General features: G+C 42.7%; 1 protein-coding gene across 2 annotated transcripts in view; it reads left to right on the forward strand.

Moving 5' to 3' along the window:
* Positions 1-10,565: 10,565 nt before the first annotated feature.
* The window catches only part of HSD17B4 (hydroxysteroid 17-beta dehydrogenase 4), a 63,499-nt gene continuing 48,873 nt past the window's right edge, over positions 10,566-25,191 (forward strand). Inside the window, exons 1-9 of one of the 2 annotated variants that reach the window (XM_085043243.1) lie at positions 10,566-10,720; positions 13,590-13,643; positions 17,715-17,822; positions 18,339-18,398; positions 19,394-19,415; positions 19,524-19,570; positions 20,314-20,398; positions 22,172-22,359; positions 24,770-24,861. In XM_085043243.1, coding sequence (XP_084899369.1) covers positions 10,666-10,720; positions 13,590-13,643; positions 17,715-17,822; positions 18,339-18,398; positions 19,394-19,415; positions 19,524-19,570; positions 20,314-20,398; positions 22,172-22,359; positions 24,770-24,861 — 711 coding nt within the window. In that variant the 5' untranslated portion in view covers positions 10,566-10,665. Of the gene's footprint in view, positions 10,721-13,258; positions 13,326-13,589; positions 13,644-17,714; positions 17,823-18,338; positions 18,399-19,393; positions 19,416-19,523; positions 19,571-20,313; positions 20,399-22,171; positions 22,360-24,769; positions 24,862-25,191 lie in introns of those variants that run through there. The other variant, XM_085043244.1, reaches the window with a different exon arrangement.

Genomic DNA, 25,191 nt, shown 5'->3' on the forward strand with positions numbered 1-25,191 from the left:
CAAGTGCTGAAGAGGAATACAAGCAAACTACAGGAAAAAGTGTTTATAAGTTAGTTGACTTCTCCATCTTGCTTCTAGGTAGAAGGCTATTCCATACTTCATGTATTTTTGACTAAAATTGTTCTTTACTTAGGTTGGGGAGGAATTCTTACCACAGAATATAGGCAACCTAAACCTGTGGTATTTTGTTTTCATTTGCATTCTTGGGATGGTTTTGATGGAAGCTGGCAGAGTAGGTATTTCTGAGAGACAACTGGAACTCTGCTGTTTATCTGAGGGAAATTAATGTATGTTGTGCACAGAGAAAAAATACTGTAAAATTGGTATTAAGAACTGTAAAATGCCCTTGGTGGCAGCTTGAGAGAAGAGGCCATTTTAGAAGGCACAGTTCAAAACTAACTTATCTTTTGTGCACACTTTGTGTTCATTAAAGGAGCTGCCTCAATTTATTCTATGAGCAGAACCTCTTGGAATTTTAGCTGTTCTAAATCTCTATATGGCTGTTAATTCAGGAAGCAACTGCACCAAAACAGTTTTCTCAGGAGGCATTTCAAGTCTTCCGTCTATTTATCAAAAATTCAGCTCATCTGCAGAATCTGTTTACTGATAACTTGGTAGTAGTGCAAATATGCATCTGATTTCCACAGAATGCGACATATGGTTATTTACCAAGCTTTTTACCTCTTATTTTAGTTCTCATTTTCAGTCCATGTAGGGTTTTACTGTCTTTTTTACTTTTTATTTTTTCTTCAAGGCAACCAATTTAATGGGTTTTTCAGGAAGAATAATTTAGGATGAAATAAGAGTGATTGTGTTATGAGTGACTGTGAAAGGTTATGGGAGTAACACCATAACCTTTTGCTAACGTCTCACCACAGGATGCATTTTCAAAGCTGTAGATGTGCACAAGCAACTAGTTTCTGCTTTAAAAGTTTGTTCTACTACTGTGTTACTTCATACCTGCTCAGCAGTCCACCGAGCCCTGACTGACCCAGGGCTTCGGTCTCCCTTAAATCCTAAGTCTCTGATGGAATCAAATGGAGAACTTCCATAGCGCTCTGCTTGTGCCCCCTGCATGATTTTTCCACTTAATTGAGTGGTATGTGCAACAAATGCCAAAATTAATGTTTCTTGCCAAAACAGGGATATGAGACCTCCTGTGATGTGGGTTGTTGACAACAGCTATAAAAATGTTTGCATTTACATTTGCAGTTGGTGCATAAGAATGTGTGCACTGTTAACTACACAGTAGGCTGCTCCTCAACGTCTCATCAGGAAAGCTGCTTTGCAAGTTCTGAGGGTGACAAACAATGGATTCAATGGCAAGAAAAAACCCATTTGGTAAATGCTGTAGGCTTGCAGAAAAATAAAAGAAGACAAGAGAATGCAAGCTGGAATGGAAATACTGCTTTACGCTCTTCCTGCAGATGAAAGGTATCAACAGAAATACCATAGTCAAGCTATGAAGAATTCCTCAGTGGGGGTTTCTAAGTGGTTTAAGCTAAACAGTTTTACGGAGAGACTAACTACTATGGTGAGGTGGGCCATACAGCTGGTTTCTGTGAGAGAAACACATGTGACCACTCAGTGCTGAGACCCCTCCATGACCTCTCTGTGCTGGCAGCCAGAGAATGGCTGCAGAGAGAGACAGGGGAAATGGGGAGGATGACCTGTCTGCAAGCAAGGCATCTTTGGTCACTGCAAAAAACTTCTATCTTCAAAGCCCCAGAGACTTTTAGAGCACTAAGGCTTTGGGGAGGCACCATCTGTTGGAGGCCATGCTTTTGCATTGTTCAGTGAAAGGTGCTACAGATTTTGACGTGGATTCAATATCTAGTTCCTGGTGATGGTGAGAAACTTCTTCCCCTTCACTCATGTTTGCAGACAAGTCTGTGTTCCCAGTGAACAGGCCTTTGCAAATCTCCATGAGCAAAACCATTTAAAAAGCAAATAAAGTACTTGAAAATTAGCTTTATGATCCAAAAAGATCTTTTAGCAATATTAAAAAACACAGACTAAAAGAAAGTCAGGCAACTTTTTTATTCCCTCTGATATAAAAGTTTCCAAGGTGCTCCCGCCTCCAGCTGCAGACAGTATAAACCACTTCCAATGGGATTAAGACTCCTACAGAACCTACAACACATGCAACCTACTAGATTATAAAAGATTTAAAGAAAAAAGGCCCAACCCAATTATCTAACCTATTAATCAGAAGAATGACGTTAGAGCACACACCAAATTTGTTTCAGTGCACAACATGAAAATTCTCTGTTAATAAAAGTTACCTGCTCTAGGCATTGAAGCATAACAGGAAGGAAACATTATCACATTCAGTATTACAAGGTACTGTGTGGGGTTTTTGGCAAATATTTCCTGGTGAAAAATGTCTGATATGTCTGTATAAATGTTAATATATGTCAGTTCACACTGCTCACTGAGAGACAAAATAAAGCAAATTTCGTCCTTCTTTTTGAACTCATTTATTTTGCTACCAGTTTCAATGAGTTTAAACCCTGTCTGGCTGAGTTTGGAATGTAGATATCCTGCTATTACTCTTGCACCATGGCTCAATCACTGAAAAACCACTGTGACACCTGCTCTTGATTTGTGGCTTGACACCTACTCTCTTCACGTTTCCACCTGAATTCATGTTTCTACCATCACCTCACTTTGGTTAGCAGCAAATAGTAGCAACCCTCATACCTTGTTTCAGGCTGATGCAGATATTTTCTGATAGCCGTGTGAGTTTTGGAACAAAGCTCTTCTGACTGCTAATGGAACCCATCAAACACCTTTCCATCCTGAGTGGTTCTTTGTATTTCGGATGTTTTTAATACAGACAAGTTTCACTTTAAAAACGTAAACTATTGAAGTGATGTACTGTCTCTCCAGTGCACTTTTGTGTTTTACAGGGAAAGACCCCAATCTGTTCAGGAAACTCTTGTTTGTTGTTTTGAGGTGTCAGCTCTTTCTTGATTTTATTCCCAGTCTATGCACAAAAATAAGCTATAAAAGGTCCTGACTTGCTAACAAGGCCCGTTTGTTTGGTCTAAAGAATGAATTCTTCTACAGAACTACCTCAGGGACTGGTTTTATTTGGGCCATGTAACTACTGACTTCTAGGTAAATTCAAGAGTAAGTCGTGTCCTTTAATAGCCCATCATCTATAAAAAACAGGAGATGGAAGACTATGGAATGTGAAAGGCTAGAGCTGAAATGGCTTATTCAACAACATGTATGATCTGGTGCTGGACAGAATCAGCACTGAAAATGAACCAGGTTCTCTTAGGACTTGTTTATAGAAGCGCCTACAAATCTCCACTGCTCTAGATTGATATGATGACATGAGGGATAATGCAAATAAAATTGGTTCTGAAAGGATGACCAGTCCTTGTGGGTATTTCCAGTCTTACTAGATGCTGCTCTCTCAGTATCCTGGGCACTTCCCTTTCTTTTCCCAGGTGGGAGCCCAATCCCACGCTGTAGCAACGATAAACAAAATATTGAGTGTCGAGGCTAAACCAAAGCTCACAGATGTTAAGGGCTCAATCTGTTACTTCCTCCGACAGAGCAATTGCAGTCTGACTCACTGCTCTGCCCTCCTCCCCCCAGGAAAGAGCTTCCTCCTGCGGCCAAGCACAGCACAGCCAAACCACAGTCTGCGATGATCTCTCTGCAAAACACACCCAGCTGCACCGAGCCTCTCACTGCTGGGAAATCCGCTATCCTGTTGAGCTGCACTGAAACGAAACAGTCAAACTTCGGAAGTTTAGTTAGCTGCGAAGGTATTTTGTGCTGTCACACAGTGTAACACACTGCCAGTGCAATGGGCTCCCTCCGTGCACACTCAGTAATATTTCCCACACTTAAAACTTGCGATTCGTTGTAGGCTATTTGCCTAACGCATGTTGCCTTGCGTGCCTCCAGAAATGTGTTTTTTTGGTGTAGTTTCCAGCAGTTTCCCCGTGGGTGGTACCGTGAATGTGGCACTGCGGCAGTTTCACCGTACCACGAGCTCGCTCTAGTGCTCACAGCGAAAGTTGCACTTGGTGTTTCCAAACCCCTGCGAGCCCAACGCTGGGCCATAAAATCACACACCATTCGCCTGTTCCTACTGTTTCTGAAGGAGTGATTGCCACACAGAATCACACCGAATGAACTAGGTTGGAGAATACATTTGAGATCATCAAGTCCAGTCTGTGACCTAACACCACCGCATCAACTAAACCACGGCAGTGAGTGCTACATTCAGTCTTTTTGTATACACATCCAGGGACTGTGATTCCACAACCTCCCTGGGCAGATGATTCCAGTGCCCAATCCCTCTTTGGCTGAAGAATTTTTTCCTGATGTCTAACCTAAACTCCCCCTGGCGCAGCTTAAGACTGTGTCCTCTTGTTGTCGGTGGTTGCCTTGGAGAAGAGGCCAACCCCCACCTGGCTATGACCTTCTTCCAGGTAGTTGTAGAGAGTGATATGGTCTCCCCTGAGCCTCCTCAGGCAAAAAAACTGCAGCTGCCTCAGCCATTCTTCACTGGGCTTGTGTTCCAGGCCCTTCACTACCAGTCTTGCTGCCCTCCTCTGGGTTTGAGCATCTCAACGTCTTTCCTAAATTGAGGGGCCCAGAACTGGACACAGTGCTCAAGGTGCAGCCTCACTAGTGCCAAATACAGGGGAAGAGTGACTTCTCTGCTCCTGCTGGCCACACTATTGCTGATACAGGCCAGGGTGCCATTGGCCTTCTTGGCCACCTGGACATGCTGTTGGCTCATGTTCAGTTGGCTCTTGACCAGTACCCCCAGGTCCCTTTCTGCCTGGCCACTGTCCAGCCACTCTGTCCCCAGCTGGTAGCACTGCAGGGGATTGTTGTGGCCAAAGTGCAGACTCGGCACTTGGGACTTGTTAGACTTCACGTTGTTGGACTCAGCCCATCTATCCAGCCTGGCCAGGTCCTCCCAGAGCCCTTCTACCCTGCAGCAGATTGACACATCTCCCAGCTTGGTGTCATCTGCAAATTTACTGATGGAGGACTCAGCCCCCTCATCCAGATCATCAGTGAAGATAGCACTGATCCCTGGGGGACACCACTTGTGACTGGCTGCCAGCTGGATTCAGCAGTGTTCACCACCACACTCTGGGCCCAGCCATCCAGGAAGTTCTTGACCCAGCAAGGAGTGCTCCTGTCCAAGCCATGGGCTGCCAGCTTTTCCAGGAGGATGCTGTGGGACACAGCATCAAAGGCTTTGATAAAGTCCAGGTAGACAACATCCACAGCCTTTCCCACATCCACCAGGCAGGTCACCTGGTCGTAAAAGGAGATCAGGTTGGTCAAATGTGACCTGCCTCTCCTTAACCCATGCTGGCTGGGTCTGATCCCCCAGTAGATGCTGTGTGATGGCACCAAGGCTCCATAACTTTGCCAGGCACTGAGGTCAGGCTGACAGCTCTGTAGTTTCCTGGATCCTCCTTCCAGCCCTTCTTGTGGATGGGCGTCCCATTGTCCACCTTCCAGTCACCTGGGACCTCCCTGCTGAGCCAGGACTGATGGGAAATGATGGAGAAAGGCTTTGCAAGCTCATCTGCCAGCTCCCTCATCAGCCTAGGATGGATCCCATCTGGTCCCATAGATTCATGAGCATCTGAGTGGCTCAGCAGGTCTCTGACTGCTTCCTCCTGGATAGCAGGGCAGCTGTTCTGTTCCTTGACACCATCTACCAGCCCAGGAGGACAGTTGTCCTGAGCACAACCTGTCTTTCTGTTGAAAGTTGAGGCAAAGAAGGTGTTAAGTACCTCTGCCTTTTCCTTGTCTTTCATTACTAAATTACTTTCCACCTCTTATAGAGAATGGAGGTTGTTCTTGCCCTTCCTTTAACTATTAATGTGTTTATAAAAATATTTTTATTGTCCTTCACAGAAGTGTCTAGATTGAATTCTAACTGGGCTTTTGCCTGTCTCATTTTTTTCCTACATGCCCTAGAAACTGCCTTAAGCATTTCCTGAGATATCTGACCCTCCTTCCAAAGGTGATACACCCTCTTTTGCTTCTTTAGTTCCTTCAAAAGCTCCTTGTCCATCCAGGCCTGTTGTTTTTCTCATCAGATCATCTTTCAGCACACAAGGAGAGTCTCTTCCTGTGCCTTCAAGATTTCTGTTTTGAAGTACATTCATCCTTCCTGGACTCCATTTGTATTTAAGGACTCTTCCCAAGGTACTCTCCAAATAAGTCTCTTGAATAGGCCAAAGTCTGCCCTCCAGAAATCCAGTGTGGAAGTTTTACTGATGTCCCTCGTTTCACCAGATATTGAAAACTCTATAATTTTATGATCACTGTGCCCCAGGCAGCCTCTCACCACCACATCTCCTACCAGCCCATCTCTGTTTGCAAACAGCAGCTGTAGCATAGCCCCTGCCCTGGTAGGCTCACTCACCAGCTGTGACAGGAAGTTGTCCTCCACACCCTCTTAAGAACCTCCTGGACTGTCTCTTCTCTGCTGTGTTGAGTTCCCAGCAGATATCTGGCAGATTGAAGTCACCTACAAGAACACTTTTTGGTGATCCTGAAATAACTTCCAGCTGCTGGTAGAGTAAGTTACCCAGCGCTTCATCCTGGTTGGATGGTCTATAACAGACTCCCACCAGGACATCAGCTTTGTTGGCCTTCCTACTGAATTCTTACCCCTAGGCACTCAACCTTAGTATCATTAATCTCAGTTTCCATGGTGTCGAGAGCCTCCCTAATACAAAGAGCTACATCTCCACTTCTCCCTCTGCTGCCTCTTCTGTAGAGCTTGTAGCCATCCATTGCAGCGCTCCAGTTATGCGACTCATCCCATCATGTTTCCATGACGGTGGCTGTGTCACAGCTTTCTTACCTGTACCATGGCCTCCACCTCCTCTTGTTGGTTGCCCATGCTGCTTGCATCAGTGTACATGCACTTCAGCTGGGCTGCTGGTTTCACTCCTTGCCCTGGCCTACCACCCTTGGGCTTGTTTCTGGAGAGCCAGCTTGCACCCCTTCCCCCTCCAAACCTAATTTAAAGCTCTCTCCATCAGTCCTGCCAATTCATGGGCTAGAATCCTTTTGCCCTTGAAAGACAGAACAAGCCCATGTGGCTCCAGCAGGCCAGGTGCCATAAAAGTTGCCCCATGATCAAAGAACCCAAAATTCTGCCAATGGCACCAGCCCTTGAGCCACTTGTTGATAATGCAGGTTCTGCTGTTCCTTTCATCATTTGTCCCTGACATTGAAGGGACTGAGCAGAATACCACCTGTGCTCCTGCCCTATCAACCACTCGACCCAGAGCTCTGAAGTCCTTTCCAGTTGCCCTGTGCTCTTATTTTCAAGCTCATCTGTGGCAGCGTGGAATCACGATTCACAAGCGGCCACCCCACGCTGCAATGTGCAGGGAGCCGCCCGTGGCCAGAACACGCCAGGCAGACACGTGGCTGTAGCAGGCAGTGGAGCTGCGGGGGACGCGAGACTCCGTGGAGGTGTGGCGATGGAAGAAATGCAGGATCACCATCTGAACTTTCCAGGGATTTATTAAGGTCCACAGTCGAGGGTCAGAGGAGGGTGGAGAGGGACGGAGAGGCCGGGGAGGGTTCGGGGTGCTGGAAAGCCAAGATGTTGAACCCCCTCCAAGATGGTTCCGCTCTCTCAGCGGGTTATCAGGAGAGGGAACAGAGGCGTGGTTACTCAGAAGAACCAACTAGGGGAAGCCAGAGGGGAGGAGCCAGGGAGGAGAAAGGGGTAAACCAATAAGATTACAGCATGGGATGGTACAGGTTTCTGCTGGGGAGAAGTCTCTAGAACAGCATAAGCACACAACAGCACTCATCACTGCCAGCCTGGAGTATCAGCAGTGGGTAATAATCAGAGGGCTGAATCAGCCCAGGCAGTCTCCTGGTAATATCCCATACCCAGGCCCCAGGGAGGCAGCAGAGCTCCCTGTGGGATGGGTATGGTCAACATAGAGGGCCCTCTGTTCCTTTCAGAAGGGAGTCACCCACTACAACTACCCTTGTTTTCTTTTTTGTGCTAGAGGTAGAGATCTGTCTGACAGATGGAGTGGAGTTGGGAAGCTCTCTGGGCAGATTTTTTCTTGGGGGTCAGGAGGAATTTTCATTTCCTCCCTGAGTAGGGACCCATTTCCACTTGCCTTCCTCTTTTAGGTCTCCACCTTCTGCCTAATGGTAGGGAGGCATGGGAGTCCTGTGACTCCTGGTGGGCTTCTCTCAGGGATGGAATGGTGAAACTCCACCCATCTATTTCCCTTTCCCTAATACTCCTTAGTCTTTCTACTTCTTCCCTAAGTTCTTCCCCAGACAGAGATCATTCACCTGTTCACACCATGGGCAGGCATCTTTTGCACCATCCCCATGTACTACTGACAGGCTCAAGCACTCCTTACAGGAATGTGTCTGGACAGATGTGTCCTTCTTGGGGCTTTCTGTTTGGGTTGGCACACTTTTACTAGCTATAGCTTTTGATCGTTTGGATGCCATTGCTGAAAAAGACCAATCCCAAAACAAACAAAATCCCAACACAAAATAAAAACCCCACTAGCAGGACGATGACTGCAACCCTGCCTGGTTGCCGTGCCTGCATGAACTGCCACACAAACTGCCATGCCATGCTCTCAATGATGTGCCACACCCATTTGCCTGCTCCTATTTGCCGAGCTTGCTAGAGCCTTCTTGTAATTGCACCTCCGATGGCTGGAGGAAGCTGCTCCCTGCCCCTGAATGGCTAACAAGAGGAGAATGATAATTTGAGGTCAGAAATGATAATTTATTCTATTTTGGAAGTCTCCAAATAGCTGTCACTCAGGAAACTATCACTTTTCTTTAGTGTAGACAGTAAGGTATTCACAACCAAGAAGATATCAAGGCAGCAAAACCAATTTTCCTTTCTATTAGCTCAGAAATAATCCAAAGTTTACAAGAAAGGTTACTCGTCAATTAAAGTTCATCTGTGCAGAGGGAATAAGCAGATGATTTCCCCCAAAAATATTTCTGTGTGTGCCTTATGCAATCCTCTGCTCCCTGAGCACCCCCTAGACATAAGCAGTGGCCCTATGAAACTCCAGCACAGTTACATGCTGAATAACAGCATCTCACACTACTCCTGCAATAATATAATGATTAAATGTGTACTTTTGTATTCAGCCCACCAGCTGGCTCAACTACACACAATGCACTCTCTGCTACTCTGTCCACCTCACTCTTTCCTTTGCTTCACCATGGGGTCACTCCCACAGGCTGCAGTTCTTCATGGACTGCTCCAGCATGGGTCCCTCCCACAGGGTGAATTCCTCCAGGAACAGGCTGCTCCAGTCCTCCATGGGATCACAAGTCCTGCCAGCAAACCTGCTCCAGGGGCTGTCTCACTGTGGTGTGTTCTAGGCGCTCCGGGGAACCTGCTCCTGCAGCTGAAGCACCTTCTCTCACTCCTCCTTCTCCAACCAGTGTGTCTGCAGAGCTGTTCCTCCCTCATCTTCCCCACTCCTTCACAATGACTGCAAAATAGGTTTTATCTTTTCTTAAACACGTTCCTAGAGAGGCACCAGCAGCACCCGCTCCGAGGGTCCTTTGGATGCGGCGGGAATGCTGTGCCTGGCACTGTCACCCCAGTGCCCTGCAGCCCCCGGGCACTGCACCCAGCACCGCCCCCTGCTCACGGGCAGCCAAACCCGCCGGGCAAAGAAAGGGCGGGCAATTGCACTTTAATTACTCGATACACAGAGTTCTCACAACCAGAGCTGAAAACAGTGATTTGGATTGGGAAATAGTAAACAGACCAAAGAAAACTGCACACCATGAACTGTAAGATTAATATGAACGAAGTAACTATGGATTAACTTTAGGCAGAGGCTGATGTCTTACACCAGGGCAGCCTGGTCTCGCAATCCCGCTCCGCAGGACATCCATGTCGGGCAATCCATGCCCGACAGCACAGCCCACTCTTTCCCACCTTTCACAACCAGCCTGGAAAAGCAGTGCTGGGCGGTGCTGATCCCGGGCACCACCGCCTCCGTCCCGGGGCCTTGCCTTGCACTCTGCATCCCTTCCGTACCTTTCCTCTTCCTTTCCCCACCCCATCCCTTCCTTTCCCCTCCTTCTCCCTTCCTCTCCCCTTCCCTTCCCCATCCCCTTCTCTCCCCTCCATTCCCCATCCCTTCCCCACCCGTTCCTTTCCCCTCCCCATCCCCTTTCTCTCCTCATCCCATCGTATCCTTTCCCTCCCCCAACCCTTCCTCTCCCATCCTTCCCACTTCCCTTCCCTTCCCTTTCCTTAAACTTCCCGAAAACTTTCCTTCCTCCCCTCACCCCATCCCATCATATCCCTTCCCTTCTTTTCGACAACCCTTGTTCCTTTCTCTCCCCTCCTTCCCGCCCCTCCATTCCCCATCCCTTCCTCCCCGCTTCCCTCCCTCTCCCCTCCCAGCCCATCCCGTCCCATCGCGCACTACAGTTCCCAGCGGGCGGCGGTGCTGGCGCATGCGCGGTGCGGCGGCTCTCCCCGCCCCGCGGCGCCTCTCCCGGGGGCGGGCCGCGCAGTGGGGCGGGCCGGCGGGGGAGTGGGGCGGGCCGGCGGAGCGCTGGGGCCGAGTGGGCGCAGCGGGGCCAGGCCGGCAGAGCAGTGCGGCCGGGCGGCGCGGAGCGATGGCGGGGCTGAGGTTCGACGGGCGGGTGGTGCTGGTGACGGGCGCCGGAGGAGGTGAGCGCCGGCCGGGTGTTCCGCACTGGCGGGAGGCGGCGGAACTGCTGGGGGAGCCCGGGCGGTGCGGGCTTCGCGCAGCCGCCGCTGCCCGCGGCCCTGGCAGGTGCCCCGGGGGGGCCGGTCCGGCTTCGCCGGGACAAAGCGGGTCGTTTCTTGCAGAGGAGAGAAGCGGGGCGGCGGGGGAGCGCTTGCCGTGCCGGGCCCCGGCCGTGCCAAGGCCGTGCAGGGGTCACGGCCGTGCCTTCTGCTGCCCTCGGGAGCTGCTGCCCTCCGAGCCCGGCCCGGCACTGCCCAAAGTTGGTAACCCCCCTAACGCGTGATTTCTGCTCTTTAAACACACGCAGGGACCCGCGCCGCTGCGCCCCTGTCAGCAGTGGATGTCCTGCCCCAGCCAGGATGTCCTGCCCCTGTCCTGATATCCTAATTCCTTCCAGCTGTGCCTTGGACCCAGTGCCTGACGCGTGAGCCGCGGTGGTTTGGCACAGCCAAGCTCCGGCCGGGGTTTCGCGTGTGCCATGGGTGCTGGGCAGAGCAGCCACCCACCTGCTGCTGCCTGCCCCGCCCCGGGTCCCGGAGCCGCCTGGAGGCACCTACCTGGGGGCGGGCAGCCCGGGGCAGCGGCGGCGAGAGGCAGCGAGAGGCCTCTGACAGCAGCAGCGGGCCGGCCTGCGCTCTTGGTGGTCTGCAGGCTTGGGCTCTCCAGGGAGCGTGGTCTGCAGAGGAATGCTTGGTTTTGCCAGGAGATGTTTTCGTATTTGTTGTTATGGCGTGGGCTTGGTTCGGGTTTTTTGTGGTGTGCTTCCTCCCCGTTTTACTATTTTTTTTCCCTTCCTCTGTGTCCATGCTTTGACCTTTGCCTACTGTGATAGTTAAGCAAAAATATGATATGTCAGTGTGGACGAGTGAGAGGCAAAGTTTGTGTTTGTGATGAGCTGCTAAAGGAGCTTGTTCTGCCATTCTGTAAGAAAGGTTCTGCCCTCCCCACAGTGGAGTTTTGCACTCATTTTGTGGTGCTTCATATAGCCAGAGGAGTCATTTTGGGGCCCTAGATTAAGTGATGTCTTGTGAAGAAGGGGCTTTGCAAAGCACTGAACAGTTCATGTACATCATCTGAAGGTGACCAACTTGATAATAATTGAGACCAAGTTATTTATGGTGCTTTTCTGCTTTTACCAGATCTGTATTTATAGGCTTCTTCCTAATAGGAAGGTTCACTAAAGAACAGGTTAGGACCTTGCGTAATAGCAAAACAAGGTCACTGTGACAGTAACAAAGCTTCTAAAAAGCATTGCACTGAGTAAAAGTTGCTTGTCATAAGTGTGTGTACAGTGACCCTTGTACTCCTAGTATTAGACTGCTTGAAAATTGTTTGTTAATAGAGAAAACTGCCCTTGGATGTTTTATTTCACAACAGCTTTTTAATAAGTGGTTGATTAAATTTAAGCCAAGATAAAGGGAGGTCCTATAATCTGCAGATTAGTTCTCATTTTGCTTTTATTTAGTTTACAACACTGTAGTTAGACTTCATTACTAATAGCATGTTTTTCAGCATTGATTTTTTTTGGATGCTGGTGAATAGATCGGAGCTGGGAGTTTATTTAGACATTTGTATCACCAATTTATGTTAAAGTGATACCTTTTTTCACATACACAGACATCTAAAAAGTATTTCTTTTCACTTTGAGCATGTCTCTTATGAATTACTGTTCCTGCCTGGCTTTTTAAGATTAGTTTTGGTTCTCAAGTGTTCAGTCTTTCCTTAGAAGTTGACAAGGCCAGCACGTATAACATGGTCTTGGTGTTGTGCACTTCTCAGTTGTATGGCTTTTCAAAACTAAAGAAAAAAAGTTTTCTTTGACTTGCATTACATGAGGCAGGGGATGTATATGCACCTCACATGTAAAACTATTCATTGCAGGGGTCTAAAGGAGTCTTAAGAAAATTTCAACTTGTTGCTGTGAGATTAGTGTGCTTTAAAACAATCTAAACAGTTCTTGTTTTTTAAACCACTGTTTTTTTTGAGAACTGGCTTTGAATGTTCTGGTGAGGGGCAAAGAGATACTCTTTGCACTCTGAAAAAGTTTTTTCTGATCATCATTCAAATCTCCTTTTCTTTTAAAATGAATAAAAAAAGATTAGTGCCATTGATCCCAATAACTTTTGACTGGTACAATGGATAATACCTCAGTAAATCATTTATTTTAAAGAACCACTGATGTCAAACACAACTAGAATCTAAGCCTTAATGAAGGTCCACTGCACTCACTTTTGTATGTAATGCAGAAATTACAGTCTTAGGATAGGCAAACTATGTATCTGTTTGGTTAACTGAGATATTAGGCACTCCTTTGTATCCATTTTTCTCAATGCATCTTCAGTCACAGTTAAATTTTGTTCAGTTTCTTTTTCAAATCTTAACTTTAACTAGGGAAGTATCTTATTCACTTGGAACGTAATTAATTAACTTGAGACATCCCCTCCTTCTTCAGTGTTACCCCAGAACATTAAATGTTCTTCCTTTCAAGTGTGTTTCTCAATCACAAGCACAAACTCAGCAGCATACAGCTTTCCCAGATGCATCTGTTGAATCCAATAACAAGAAGTAAGCATGGTTTGTTTGGTTTTTTTTACTCTTGACTGGAGGTTTTGTTTACTGTTTATCTGTTTGTTTACTTTTATATTTTGTACTTAAAAAAGACTTGGAACTCCTGGGGGAAATAATGTTTTACTTTGAAGGTGCAAGGTATTTGTGTTGAATTGGTGCATTTTTCTTGATGCAATTAATTTTTGTGTAGCTTTTGTCTGAATTGTGATCCAGGAAATGAATTCACTCTTGTTTTTAACTTTTTCTTTTTTTTTAAACTAGGTTTGGGCAGAGCATATGCTCTGGCTTTTGCCGAAAGAGGTGCTTCAGTAGTTGGTAAGTTTTATCTTAACTAACTTCATCTAGACTGTAACCTTTGCCTTTTCACAAAGCTTTCACATAGCTTTGATAGTCCATGGCCTTTTTGACAGTAACCTTTGTTATGTAATGGTTTTCTTCTTATCTTTTGCTGTTTAAATTTTGCCTCTAATCTTTATTCTCTTATGAAGCAAGTTGCCCAATTTTTTCCAAGGGCTTACCTTTGCTGGAAAGCCAGTTCAAGTCAAATAATTTCCTAGATTCGACTTTTATGCATACAAGTCTTCAGCACAGTCTTTGGCCAGAGTGTATTTACCTGTTGTCTCAGGTAAATACTGCTCAGAAGCTTCCAATATGACCATTTGATTATGTTGTCTTACAGAGCCTTCTCCCAGGAAAGAAGTTACTGAAATGTAACTCAGTAGCATTGCTTCTTTCTGCAGCTCATGGGACAGAAGAGCTGTCTGGTCTCAGTGCCAAAGAGCTGTCAGGAAAGGATTTCAGATGGTTTTGTAGTTCCTTGGTCGAACCTTCTCAGTGCGTATTTAGTTGTGAAAAATGCTGCATCACAAGGCACTCCTGAAGGTTAAGTTATATTCTTGGGTACTCACCAGCAGTCAGCACTGCCATTTTTAGATTGGCTGTTGGGAAAAATTTGTTCACTTTCTGAAAGGGTTTTCAGGCGCTGGAACAGGCCATGGAAGTGGTCGAGTGACCACCCCGGAGATATTTAAAAGATGTGTAGATGTGGCACTTAGGGACATGCTTTGCTTCTGGACTTGGCAGCGTTAGGTTAATGGCTGGACTTGATCTTATAACACTTTTGCAGCCTAAATGATTTTATGATTTCTCTGCCTATGCATGAATTTGTACAGGTATTGTTGATGAATTCAAGATGAAATGCTTAAAGAGATTACGGACAAGTAATCACTGCTCTCTGCTTTTTAGTAGTTTTCTAATGAACATCCCAATCTCAGTTTACAAAATTTGATAAAATTTTTCTTAATTGATTACAAATGAGTATGTGTGCAGACAACTTAAAAAAAAGATGTAGTTTTTTCTTTTTATTTTCTGATAGTTGCCACCTTTGATACTTGCTGTATTTACTGTGCATGTCAAAAATTCACATTTAGTTCTTATTTAACAAAAAGTATGTCACTAAAGCAGCCCAAATATTTTATTGACTATCTGTAGCTGGTGGTGGTCTGACTGTCCAGAATGATCTGAAGGAAAATGTATTATATTGCTAATACTTCTTTAATAACACAAGCTAATACTTTTTTATCTCTTGGCCTTACTGTGTAATAGCTAAACAGTAAGTTAAGAATTGACTGTAAGGGCAAATTCTTGTTTTGTTTTGGAAACTTCACCACACTTTAGCTTGTCTTGCAGTATTGCTTTACAGTTAGCTGTACATGCTTGTATTTGTTTCTCTTGTTCTCTTATGATTCTGACTTCAAAGAGTTGAGAATTTACTTGTGTAAACATGTAGTTTTTTAAAACTCAAGCAGATATGAGAATCATGCCTTGTCTCTTTTAAACAAGTTCCCTTTTTTCAGTTATGGAAGTGAGGTTACATTGTAAGAATAGTGATCAAATACTCTGGAGGAATATTTTGAGGCGCTGGAAGAATATCAGTAGGTCCCAACATGGCTCCTCTTCTGTCCAGTCCTGTGTCTCTGTTGAGTAAGTTGCTGTTGGTGTCGTTAGACTGACAAGAATAACTTAGATGGAAAAGTCCCCCTTCTCATCACCCAAAGGTTACTTGCCATTACTGATTTTTGTCATGCTTTGTATCTTTCATGCCTCTCATCAGGAAAAGTTGAAAGCAGGGGGGAGGGATGGTTTGCCTTTGTCTTGCAACCTATGTTGTGTTCAGACATACTGTTTCTTTCAGTCTACCTGAGGGCTCTTCTGTGTCGCTGTTTTTGTTTGGTTTAAGTAATGCTTTTGAAGTGTCTCTCCTGATGTGTATCTTACTTGTATTTTTGTTTGCATGGTGAAATGGTATTGAATTGCATGAGTCCTTTAAAAAACAAACTGGAAGATGCAATCAAGCACTACACCTACATTGTTCCACATGTGTGTTTGGTTTGTGACACCAGACTACAGCAAGAAATGAGCTGGCTTATTGTTTAAAAAACTTGTACAGCACCAACTGTTTCACCCTTCACATTTGTTTCTGCTGTTCTACTAATGGCACACTCATAGCCTTGGAGGAGTTCTTCTCGAAGGTTCAGACTATAACCAGGCTGTGTCACAGCTACTATTGTCTCTGACTCTTACCTGCTGCATGTTTTTGACTGAAAATTGCATGATGTAAAGCTTGGGCTTAAAAGAATGTAATTTGTCTATTTTATTGTTCGGGGTTTCTTTTAATTGCTCTATCACACTCATGGAATTATTTTATTATTTTCAAAACCTAGAATGACTCAATTCTTTCTTGCATATTCATTTTTGTTTCAACTCCATTAGGGCCTATGCTCAGCTTGAGGTACTTTCCTGCCTTGAAAAATTTTCCCTAATATTTAATTACGTTTTTGTCCGCAAATCACTGTTGAAGTGCAGGATAAACATATGTAAACTTGTCTGTGGGAGATAGTTGCAAGGTCTTAACAGGACTGAATGCTTTGTATGTATGTTTACCACAAAATCATTCACCCTTCTTTCCCAGGACAAAGTAGGAATCCTAGTGTTGTTCCTGACTCGCTTTCCGTTAGTATCATGGATGTTGTAGGTTGAGCAGTCTGCCTGGGTTGCCTGTCCTAAGACTTTACTACAATTAGAAATTTTCCTTATGAAATGCTTCACCCAAACTGTGTTAGCTGCATGTCTGGACTGTTAAACACTGATCTGTTTAGCTTGAAGATCTTGTCTCCTTTCTTTTTTGCATCAATATGTTAATATATTTGTACTGCCTGCTTCAGGCTGAGCATTTTTTGGTTTGGTTTGTTGTTGTTTGGTTGTTCGGGGTTTTTTTTGTTATGTCGTGTCCCTGCCCTTTCCGTGCTGACTTCTACTGGGCTTTGGCACTTTCAGTTACTCTTAAATTTTCTGGAGACTTTCTTGATCTAGGTAAAATAGAGGGATTTTGTGAGGTGTCCTGCAAGCTGTGTTCCTGTTTACATGGAGAGTTTAAAAAAAAAAGGCACAAAATGGGTCTTTTTCATTTTGTGATCACACAACAAACTTGCCATTGCTGTTTATCATCAGGACCAGCAAGAATATTTTGTGGATTTCACTGAGTCTGGCTTCTTGAGGTTAGAAGTTAGAAGGCAGAAAGCTGGAATTCACCATATCAAAAGACTGTTTAGCAAAATGGCAGTGTTGCATGTAAATTCAGTCAATTCTGGCTTTCTTACAATTCCATTTTGAACCCCTTTAAATAAAGCTTCTTACCATTTTTAGAAGCTCTTTTTCCAAGTACAGAGTTTGTGTGTGATTTTTTGGAAGTGTTTTTGTTCACCTGGTAATTCCATGAAGCTGTGGGGTGTGCAAATACAGGAGTGCAGCAGAGTGTGGTGATGGTGCATTCCAGCTGCCATTAGTGATGCGCGCCCCAGTGCAGAGAGCAGAGAACAACTTCTCATGTGTTCAGGTCGCTGGATCTCTTGTGTAGTGGTGTTGACCATGAGCAGTTTAGCTACTCTATTAATAAACAGGAACAAAGTATTCTCAGTCTTGCTGATGGTTCATGCAGTAGTTAGAGCAGTTTGACAAGAGACTGGAATAAATTGCCTATGATTTGGTTGTAATCTAGATCTTAATCTCTGAACTACAACACAATTACAGAGGTAGCCTGGGCAGGGCAAGCAAGTGGAATGCATGGTGAAGGGGGGGGAAGAAAAGTTCTGTTTTCCACATTATTTAAAAAGGGGGTAATCTATGTTGCACTGCTTTTCAAAAAAAAAAAAAACCAAAACACATGTCCTACTATTATTCTCTCATCACCTGTAGTTTCCAGTAAGATGCAGATGCAGCAGGCCTTATTAATACTCCTTATAACTTCCAGTATGATAATGAGGTAAGGACAGACCATGAAATCTAATCTTGAGTGTTAACAACAAAAATTTCATTTGTCATGCACAGTGAATGATCTTGGAGGTGATTTCAAGGGATATGGCAAAAGCTCCTCAGCTGCTGACAAAGTTGTCGATGAAATCAGAGCAAAAGGAGGGAAAGCAGTACCCAATTATGGTATGTTATTTTTCTAGACGAGTGTAATACTTTATCTGTAGGAGAAGTGGACATGTTAAATGAAAAATTGACGCTGCTTAGTAGAAGAGCACTGCCAGCTTGCCAGTAACACCTACATTAAACAGGTGTAATATTGTGTGAAGTGGGAAGACAGATGCTAAAAGCAATGTATTAATTGCTTCTTGTTATTGAGATTTGTCTACTAATGCCCTTCTCTGATTTCATAACATTGAAGTGTCCATCTGCAGTTTTTAGAAGCAAAATGGGAATGGATGATTCTTGCTTGCTTTGCTTTGTATTTTTCTTACAATGGTGAATGTTGTGCCGTTTAGACTTACTGCACAGCTGTGGGATTTGCTTTAGGCCACATGCAGACAGGGGCTGAATTTGAACTTAGTTCTCACTGGGATTGTACACAATTTATTCTTCTTAGATCTATGGAATTACTCATTAGTATCCTGGAAGTGCAGTGTATCTAGTTAATTGTCTTTGAAAATTTGTACTTTCTTCTTATAGATTCCGTGGAAGATGGTGAAAAGCTTGTGAAGACAGCCCTGGAGGCTTTTGGGAGGATAGGTACAGTTGCTTATTTCATGGTGAAACTTGTTTGCAAGTGAAAGCCATTACAAACAGTGCAATTAACAATGTGTATGAAATGCAGTGTGACAACAGTAGTATTCACCAACCCTTGATGCCTATGGTCAATGAAATTGGAATAAGGGGCTTTCAGGTTTTAATCTGAATGGTCAGCTTTTCTGAATTTTTTGGTAGTTTGAGCAGAAGTTTAAAGCTTCGTATATGATTCTTGTTTTCCTGCCCTTCAGAATTTTGGAACTTTTAATTATGGTTAACAATTTCTGTCACAAAACACAGAGTTTATGAAATGTTATAACTAGCTGCATAGAATTAGCATAAATAATGTTGCTGAAAGCAACACTCTTATGTTTTGGAAGCTCTTCTGCTTATATAAGGTCAAAATGTATTAACAGAAATGAAAAAGAAAACCCTGAGGTATTTTATCTAACAATAAGAATTCTTTTTTAACCGTGTGATTGCCACTATATTAAACCACTTAGTGGTTTTAACTCAGGGTTACATGACTTAAAGTACACATAATCAAAGCCAAAAGGAACCTATTTAAATTTCTGACAAGAAATTGTTATGATCCAGGTTGCTTTTTTAGCTTTGTGACTCTGTGGTTCCTCTAGTTGTCATTTGGGCTACTGCAACAACGATGGTGGCCCAAACTGCATAATCGGGGCACTCTGAAATTCAAAGCAGGCTTCGAAACTGTACAGGATGGCTAGGCAGCCAGCACTTCATAGCTATGCCTCCCTGTCAGGCTTTGTCCTGCTGATGTCCCAGTCAGGGTGAGATTTGCCTGTCCTGAAGTATTATGTTGTACTTACTCCTGAGGTGTAGAATTCATGAGAACAAGGAGCTATAGAATATATGTAATATGATTTATATGTCCAGTGTTCTGTTCTGTATATAGGTAGAAGTCGGAGAAAAATAGAAACAAGCTTGTATTTTATCAGTGCATTGAATTAGTTTACTTTTTTTTTTTTCAGATATTGTTATAAACAATGCTGGGTGAGTATACGTGAGGGTCTTGTCTTGTTTGAGTGTGGGCTATCCCTTATGTTTAAATAAATGTTGATCTTGTGTTTGTGGTTTTTTTTTCCTGATGTTGCATTTTAGGATCCTAAGAGATCGTTCGTTTGTTCGGATAAGTGATGAAGATTGGGGTGAGTTGATTTTAAAATTACTTCAAAATGTATTTTCTCTGTGAAGGGTGACGGGTACATCCCCCACACTGGAACAAGAAGACAGGGAAGGCTTACCTTTTTCCCTGCAAATTTAGTGGTAAGCTTCTTATGTTCAGTGTGCAAACCAGGTCTGTGCTGCAATGCATTGTAGGTGTATGTAGTTCCAAAGGGGAAGAAGGGCTTTTCTTCCCACTCCTGGTTGCCAAAAGCGGTAAGAAAAAGAGCCATGTGAATTACACACAATAGTTTTTGTGAGCAGAACATTCCAAGTGCCAGCACTGAGAGGCTGAATACTAAACAGACTTGAAAGACCCAGAAGGAACTAGAGAGGAAAGCAAGCTGATGTGCCAAGCAACAGAAGAAAATGCAAACCCTTCAGTTAGATTGTAGATGGTGATAAGCTGATGGAGAATACTTTGGCAAAGATAGACTATCTTCTGTAGTTCTTGTCTGAGTCTGCTAAGTGCAGGAATTTTGAATTCTGTGCCGGAGAGTCCCATCTAAGAGGCAGTGTATGTGGGCAGCCCCCTCATGATCAGTGTATGTTCCGGCAAGTGCTGAAAAATGGTCTATCAAAAGAGAAAAAAGAGCCCATCATTCTTTTAGTAACAGTTTCAGAGTATGAAGAGATTGTGTTTTTTGTCATGAAGAAGACACATGGTGCATTTCAAGCTGGGAGACAAAATCCTGGAATTACTAAACTGACTTCAATTTCTTCCTAGATATAATTCATAGAATTCATTTGAGGGGATCGTTCCTGGTCACCCGAGCTGCATGGAATCATATGAAAAACCAGAAATTTGGCAGGTAAAAATGTGTCTTCTGTTTTGCATTTTTCAGTAGGGTATAGCAGACTGATGCATACCCAAACAGTGAAGGAGTTTTGCATTATTTTCTTTCACTTTCCCAGGGGTGAAGCAAAATCAGTTCAAATGCATTTTCAGTTCTGATCCCCTCTCTCTACCTGCCTAGCCAAATGTTTAAAGGGGTTTTTTTTTTCCCATGAATTTAAATATGTTTTTCTGACTGTCTCAGACAGAAGTTGTAAGACTATAAAAATACCATTTCTGTTCATGGTTAGAAATGTTTGTAACTTGTATGTTACTGCTACTCAGGAGTACTGTGGGACTCTTGTCCTGCTCCTTCTCATTCAAATGACTGGTACATGCAGTTCTGTCCATAGATCGTGGGGTTTTTTGTTTGGTTTTGGGTTCTCTTGGATTTTTATTTGTTTGTTAGTTTTAAACCTTTGGACAAATGTACTTGTCTTAGAAATTATGTGATTGTTTTTAGTCTGTTTTTTGTATGTATTACTGTTAACTCAAAAAGAGTGCAGTGAAATCAGATCTTTTATGTTTTTTCATTGTTGTTGTTTTATCAGAAACCTTATCAAAGCACAGATGTTGTGATTGTATTAATCTTAACCATACCCACATGTTGAAAACCTGTGTGAGCTGTTTTCTCTTCCTGTGGCCTAAATAGCATTCACACTTACCTGGGGAACTGAACTGTGAGGATAGCAAAGGTCTTAAGTGTGGGAGTTTGAAATTTAATTATTTCTTCAAAAACAGTTTAAGTCTAGAGTTGCATCCATTTAAGAAAATGCTTTCCTGGGCTTCTTTTTTGTATTTGCTCAGATAAGTGGTAGTGAGTGTTTCTGCAGTTTGTGTATAGACATGTACCATCTACAAAATACTTCCTTTACAAAGGGTTTGTAGCTTTTCTCCATCATGTTGAGCCAATACTTGCAACACATTTCTTTACTTAGATTAAAAACATTAGATTGTTGGCAGTGAGGCAGATAAAAGAAAATGAAATATACGTTGATCCCAGCTGAGCAGTATGTTTACAAGTAGATTAGAACAGAATCCGATAAGGATTCCTTTAAAAGTGAAGTTGTAGACCCATTTCTTTCATTTGAGATGACCTGCAGCACAACTTTTTCTTTCCTCAAACCCGCTGTGAACTGCAGCTGTTTTCAGAGGTCTCATGTGAGCAGTTCAGTCACCTCCACAGCAATAATGGGGACAGTAAAGAGCAAGACTTTGTCTTCTTCTGTCACACATTTAATGCATATTAGAATTCTCTGAATGTGAATTCTTTGAGAATGGGTCTTCAGATATTACCAGGTAGATAATAATAAGGGAAATAATTTTCAGTATAATATTCAGTAAAGAAGTTTTCTTCTAAGTGTTGAAACCATTTATTAGTTGTAAGAATAACACTACCTGAAATGTGGTTAGAAATGAAATCACATTTCTCTGTACTGGACTTAGAGTCACAAAATAGCTTCCCTAGTTTTGCAGTATAACTCAGAAAACCTCAGGACCTTGTTAGTTTTCTGTTATCTGACAGTACTTCAAGATTTACCATGTTTGTTTTCTGGCAAACATTAAATAGTTACCTGATTGTTAGCAAAATCAACAAATAATATTTTCTTATTTTGCATACTTTGTTTTGTGGAATATGGAGACTGTAATGCCAAAGCTGGAAAATATGGTTGTGTAGAATCAAATAACTTGAAGGAATAATTGATTTTTTTTTTATTTTTTTTTTTTTTTTCCTCTCCTCCCTCCTAAGAATAATTATGACATCCTCAGCTGCTGGAATATATGGAAACTTTGGTCAGGCAAACTACAGTGCTGCAAAACTTGGCCTTTTGGGTCTTGCAAACACAATTGCAATTGAAGGCCGGAAGTATAACATCCACTGCAACACAATTGCTCCTACTGCTGGATCCAGGCTGACCCAGACTGTCATGCCACAAGGTGAATCATTTGAAGTCTACATGTACTGATATTTCTCAGTGAATTGAAGCACAACAAACTTTCTTACCTCTTAGAAAATGCAAGTCCTTCATATTTCATATACTACAAATCCATTGTTCCAGTATCTTTTTGTCACTGAAGTGTCAGCTTACTTTGTCTGTTGTGAGAAATTCTTATCTTCTGCCACAAGATATGAGGCAAAGTTTCTCATTTGCAAAAGCAATTTCATGTGGCAAACCTCTTTAATGGTAATCTCTTCCAAGCTCCTCTTACAGTAGTGGTGAGGCTTGTTTGTTTCATCACATGTGCAATCAGGTATGTGCATAAGGTGTCTGCACTTGTTACAATATTGTCTAATTGCAAAATACTGAGTTTTTGCACAACATACCATGTGTGTACTTAGTGGTTCCATGATCAGCAGGAGATGATAGTAAGCTGAGTTTCCTAATTTATTGCACAGCTACTATCTTTCAGTGTTTGAACAGGTTTTAACAGAGTATTGCATTGGGAAGTTAGTGTAAGGAACATTTTAGGAGACAGTTGTTTGTAAAGTGTAAATTTAGGATAAATAGACTGACTAATTACTTTGGCAAATGACTAGAAGAAAGAAAAATAATTTGGAAAAAAAAGTCTGTAAAAGAAAATTGCTCTCAGAAAGTCTTCTAGAATCACTCCTGACCTTCTTTTCCCTGATGATAGGCAGATTTCAAAGCCAAGGAAATAATCACATTTATCAAACTGGTAGACAGGGTACTGGTGAGTAATATATTTTGTACCTCATGCGCAGATTGAATGCTTGATTTTGTTTGACTGAAGTAGCCTGGTTTAAATATAAATAATCCAGGTGGTCATGACTCTAGCAGTCTTACAGGTTGTAGGTTTCAGTGATTTATTGCACTTTTTTACAAAAGATCCAAATACATTAATCATGCAGTGTAAAATGGAGTACAGTAGTTGGTATGTTCTGAAGATATTTAATCTACATAGGATGATAAAGAATACCTCATAATTTTCTTTCTCAGTCATTTTAAGAAGAGTGAGATCCTTTGGTCTTCTCTGTAAAATACTTACAGCACTCATAACTTACTTGTTGTCTCATTCACTCTGTCCCTGTCAGTTTTCAAATACTCTTAAAAGATTTGAAACTTTAAAGAACATTTTCAGATGTCATATCAAATTATCCATGTTATCTTAGTCACTACTTTCCTGTTTGTCTTCAGATATGTGGAGGCATCTATGTTTTTTCATTGCCAGTTATGTGTGTTCAACTTGGTCCACATACTGTTGTTCTTTCTAAGAGCTCTTAAATGTAGTTTGCATCTTTGGTGTTGTTTCGTTTGTTTTTTTTTTTTAAACTTCTACTACCTACTTCTTAATTTCTACTACCTATTTCTTAATTGCTTTAATAGTGGATTAAAAACATTAATGATAACAGTCTAGTGCTAATTTTTGAGACTAAATTGTGTGTGGCATAAGGTGAAATATTTTGGAAAAGCCTAAGCAGTTTGCTATGCAGTTAAAACATGCTGTATTAAATGGAATTCAGCTTTCTTCTACTTTTATGTAACTTCTAAAAATGAATTTCTGTTTACTTTAGTTTTGCTATTAAAGTCGTACTCAGAATGATAAGCTTTCCCAGCTCTTCATCTGGGAAAATCTGGCTGTAATTGAAAATGCTTGATGACCTTTAGCTGAGGAACAGCTATATTTCTGTTGCTGCTGAAAGAATAATATTCTAAAAGCTGGAAAAGGAAATTAGGCAAAGTTGTTATTCAGACAGTGGATAGAATATGTGCCAAGAGCTGCCTGGACAACCATACTCTGTTCCATGACAATGTCTCAATTGTCAGATAGTTTTCTGTTGTGCCAGATATCAATGAAAATCCCAAAAAAGTATTGAAATATAAATTTAGCAGGGCTGATAATTCCCTATATCATTTGGAAAAAATCAGCATTTCCAAATGAGATAAATCTTACACATTCAGCAGCTGCAATTATTTTTGTCATGGCTCATCTGTATAGTGGACTAGCGGACTGAAAGCAAAATTTCTCAGGTACATCTCCATGAGGATAATGTATAGCTGGCTTATTCTTGTTTCAGGCTGCCTGTCAGATGGAAATGTGTGAAGGTTATCTGCCTTTGCAGTCTGCCCGAATTCCCAACCTTTAAACAGGCTTTCATCTCTCTGGCTGAGAAGCAATATCATGGGGTTTGGTGGCATATATGTATCTCACAGGATGTTCATATATATTGAATCTTCAAATGTTTCATTTGGTTTGTCGTTTCTGTGACAGAACACTGTTGATTAAATTCTCCTGGCTCTGCTGTTCATCAGAGGGTATTAGATTAAATAATTTGGGGAAACTGTGGAGTATTTCTATTTCATGATTCCCCTCCAATTTCCTCTAGATCTGGTCGATGCATTCAAACCAGAGTATGTTGCTCCCTTAGTAGTTTGGCTTTGCCACGAGAGCTGTGCTGAAAATGGCAGTCTGTTTGAGGTAATTTTTTATTTTCCCTTCTTCTCCCTCTTTCCCTCTCTTTGCTCCTCTCCCCAGAATCAGTTGTTTTATGCTGTTCAGTCTTAAATTTCTTGCTGAAGCGAAATTATTAAGTATGAAAAACATACTTATCATAGACAGATGAAATGTTGACCCTGTTGTGCTGTATTTGACAAGTAATTCAGGCAGTAGCAGCCTTGTCAAATTCTGGTCTGTGCTCAAAATGCTACCCATTTGATTGTTACAATTCTTACTGTATTCTTTTAAGGTTTAAAAGAAACCAAAATTCAAAAGACATTTTTGTTTTCTAAATCATTTAAACATGGAAAG

This window comes from Lichenostomus cassidix, chromosome Z (assembly GCF_008360975.1).
Source record: "Lichenostomus cassidix isolate B80296 chromosome Z, HeHo_3.0, whole genome shotgun sequence".
Classification (NCBI taxonomy): domain Eukaryota; kingdom Metazoa; phylum Chordata; class Aves; order Passeriformes; family Meliphagidae; genus Lichenostomus; species Lichenostomus cassidix.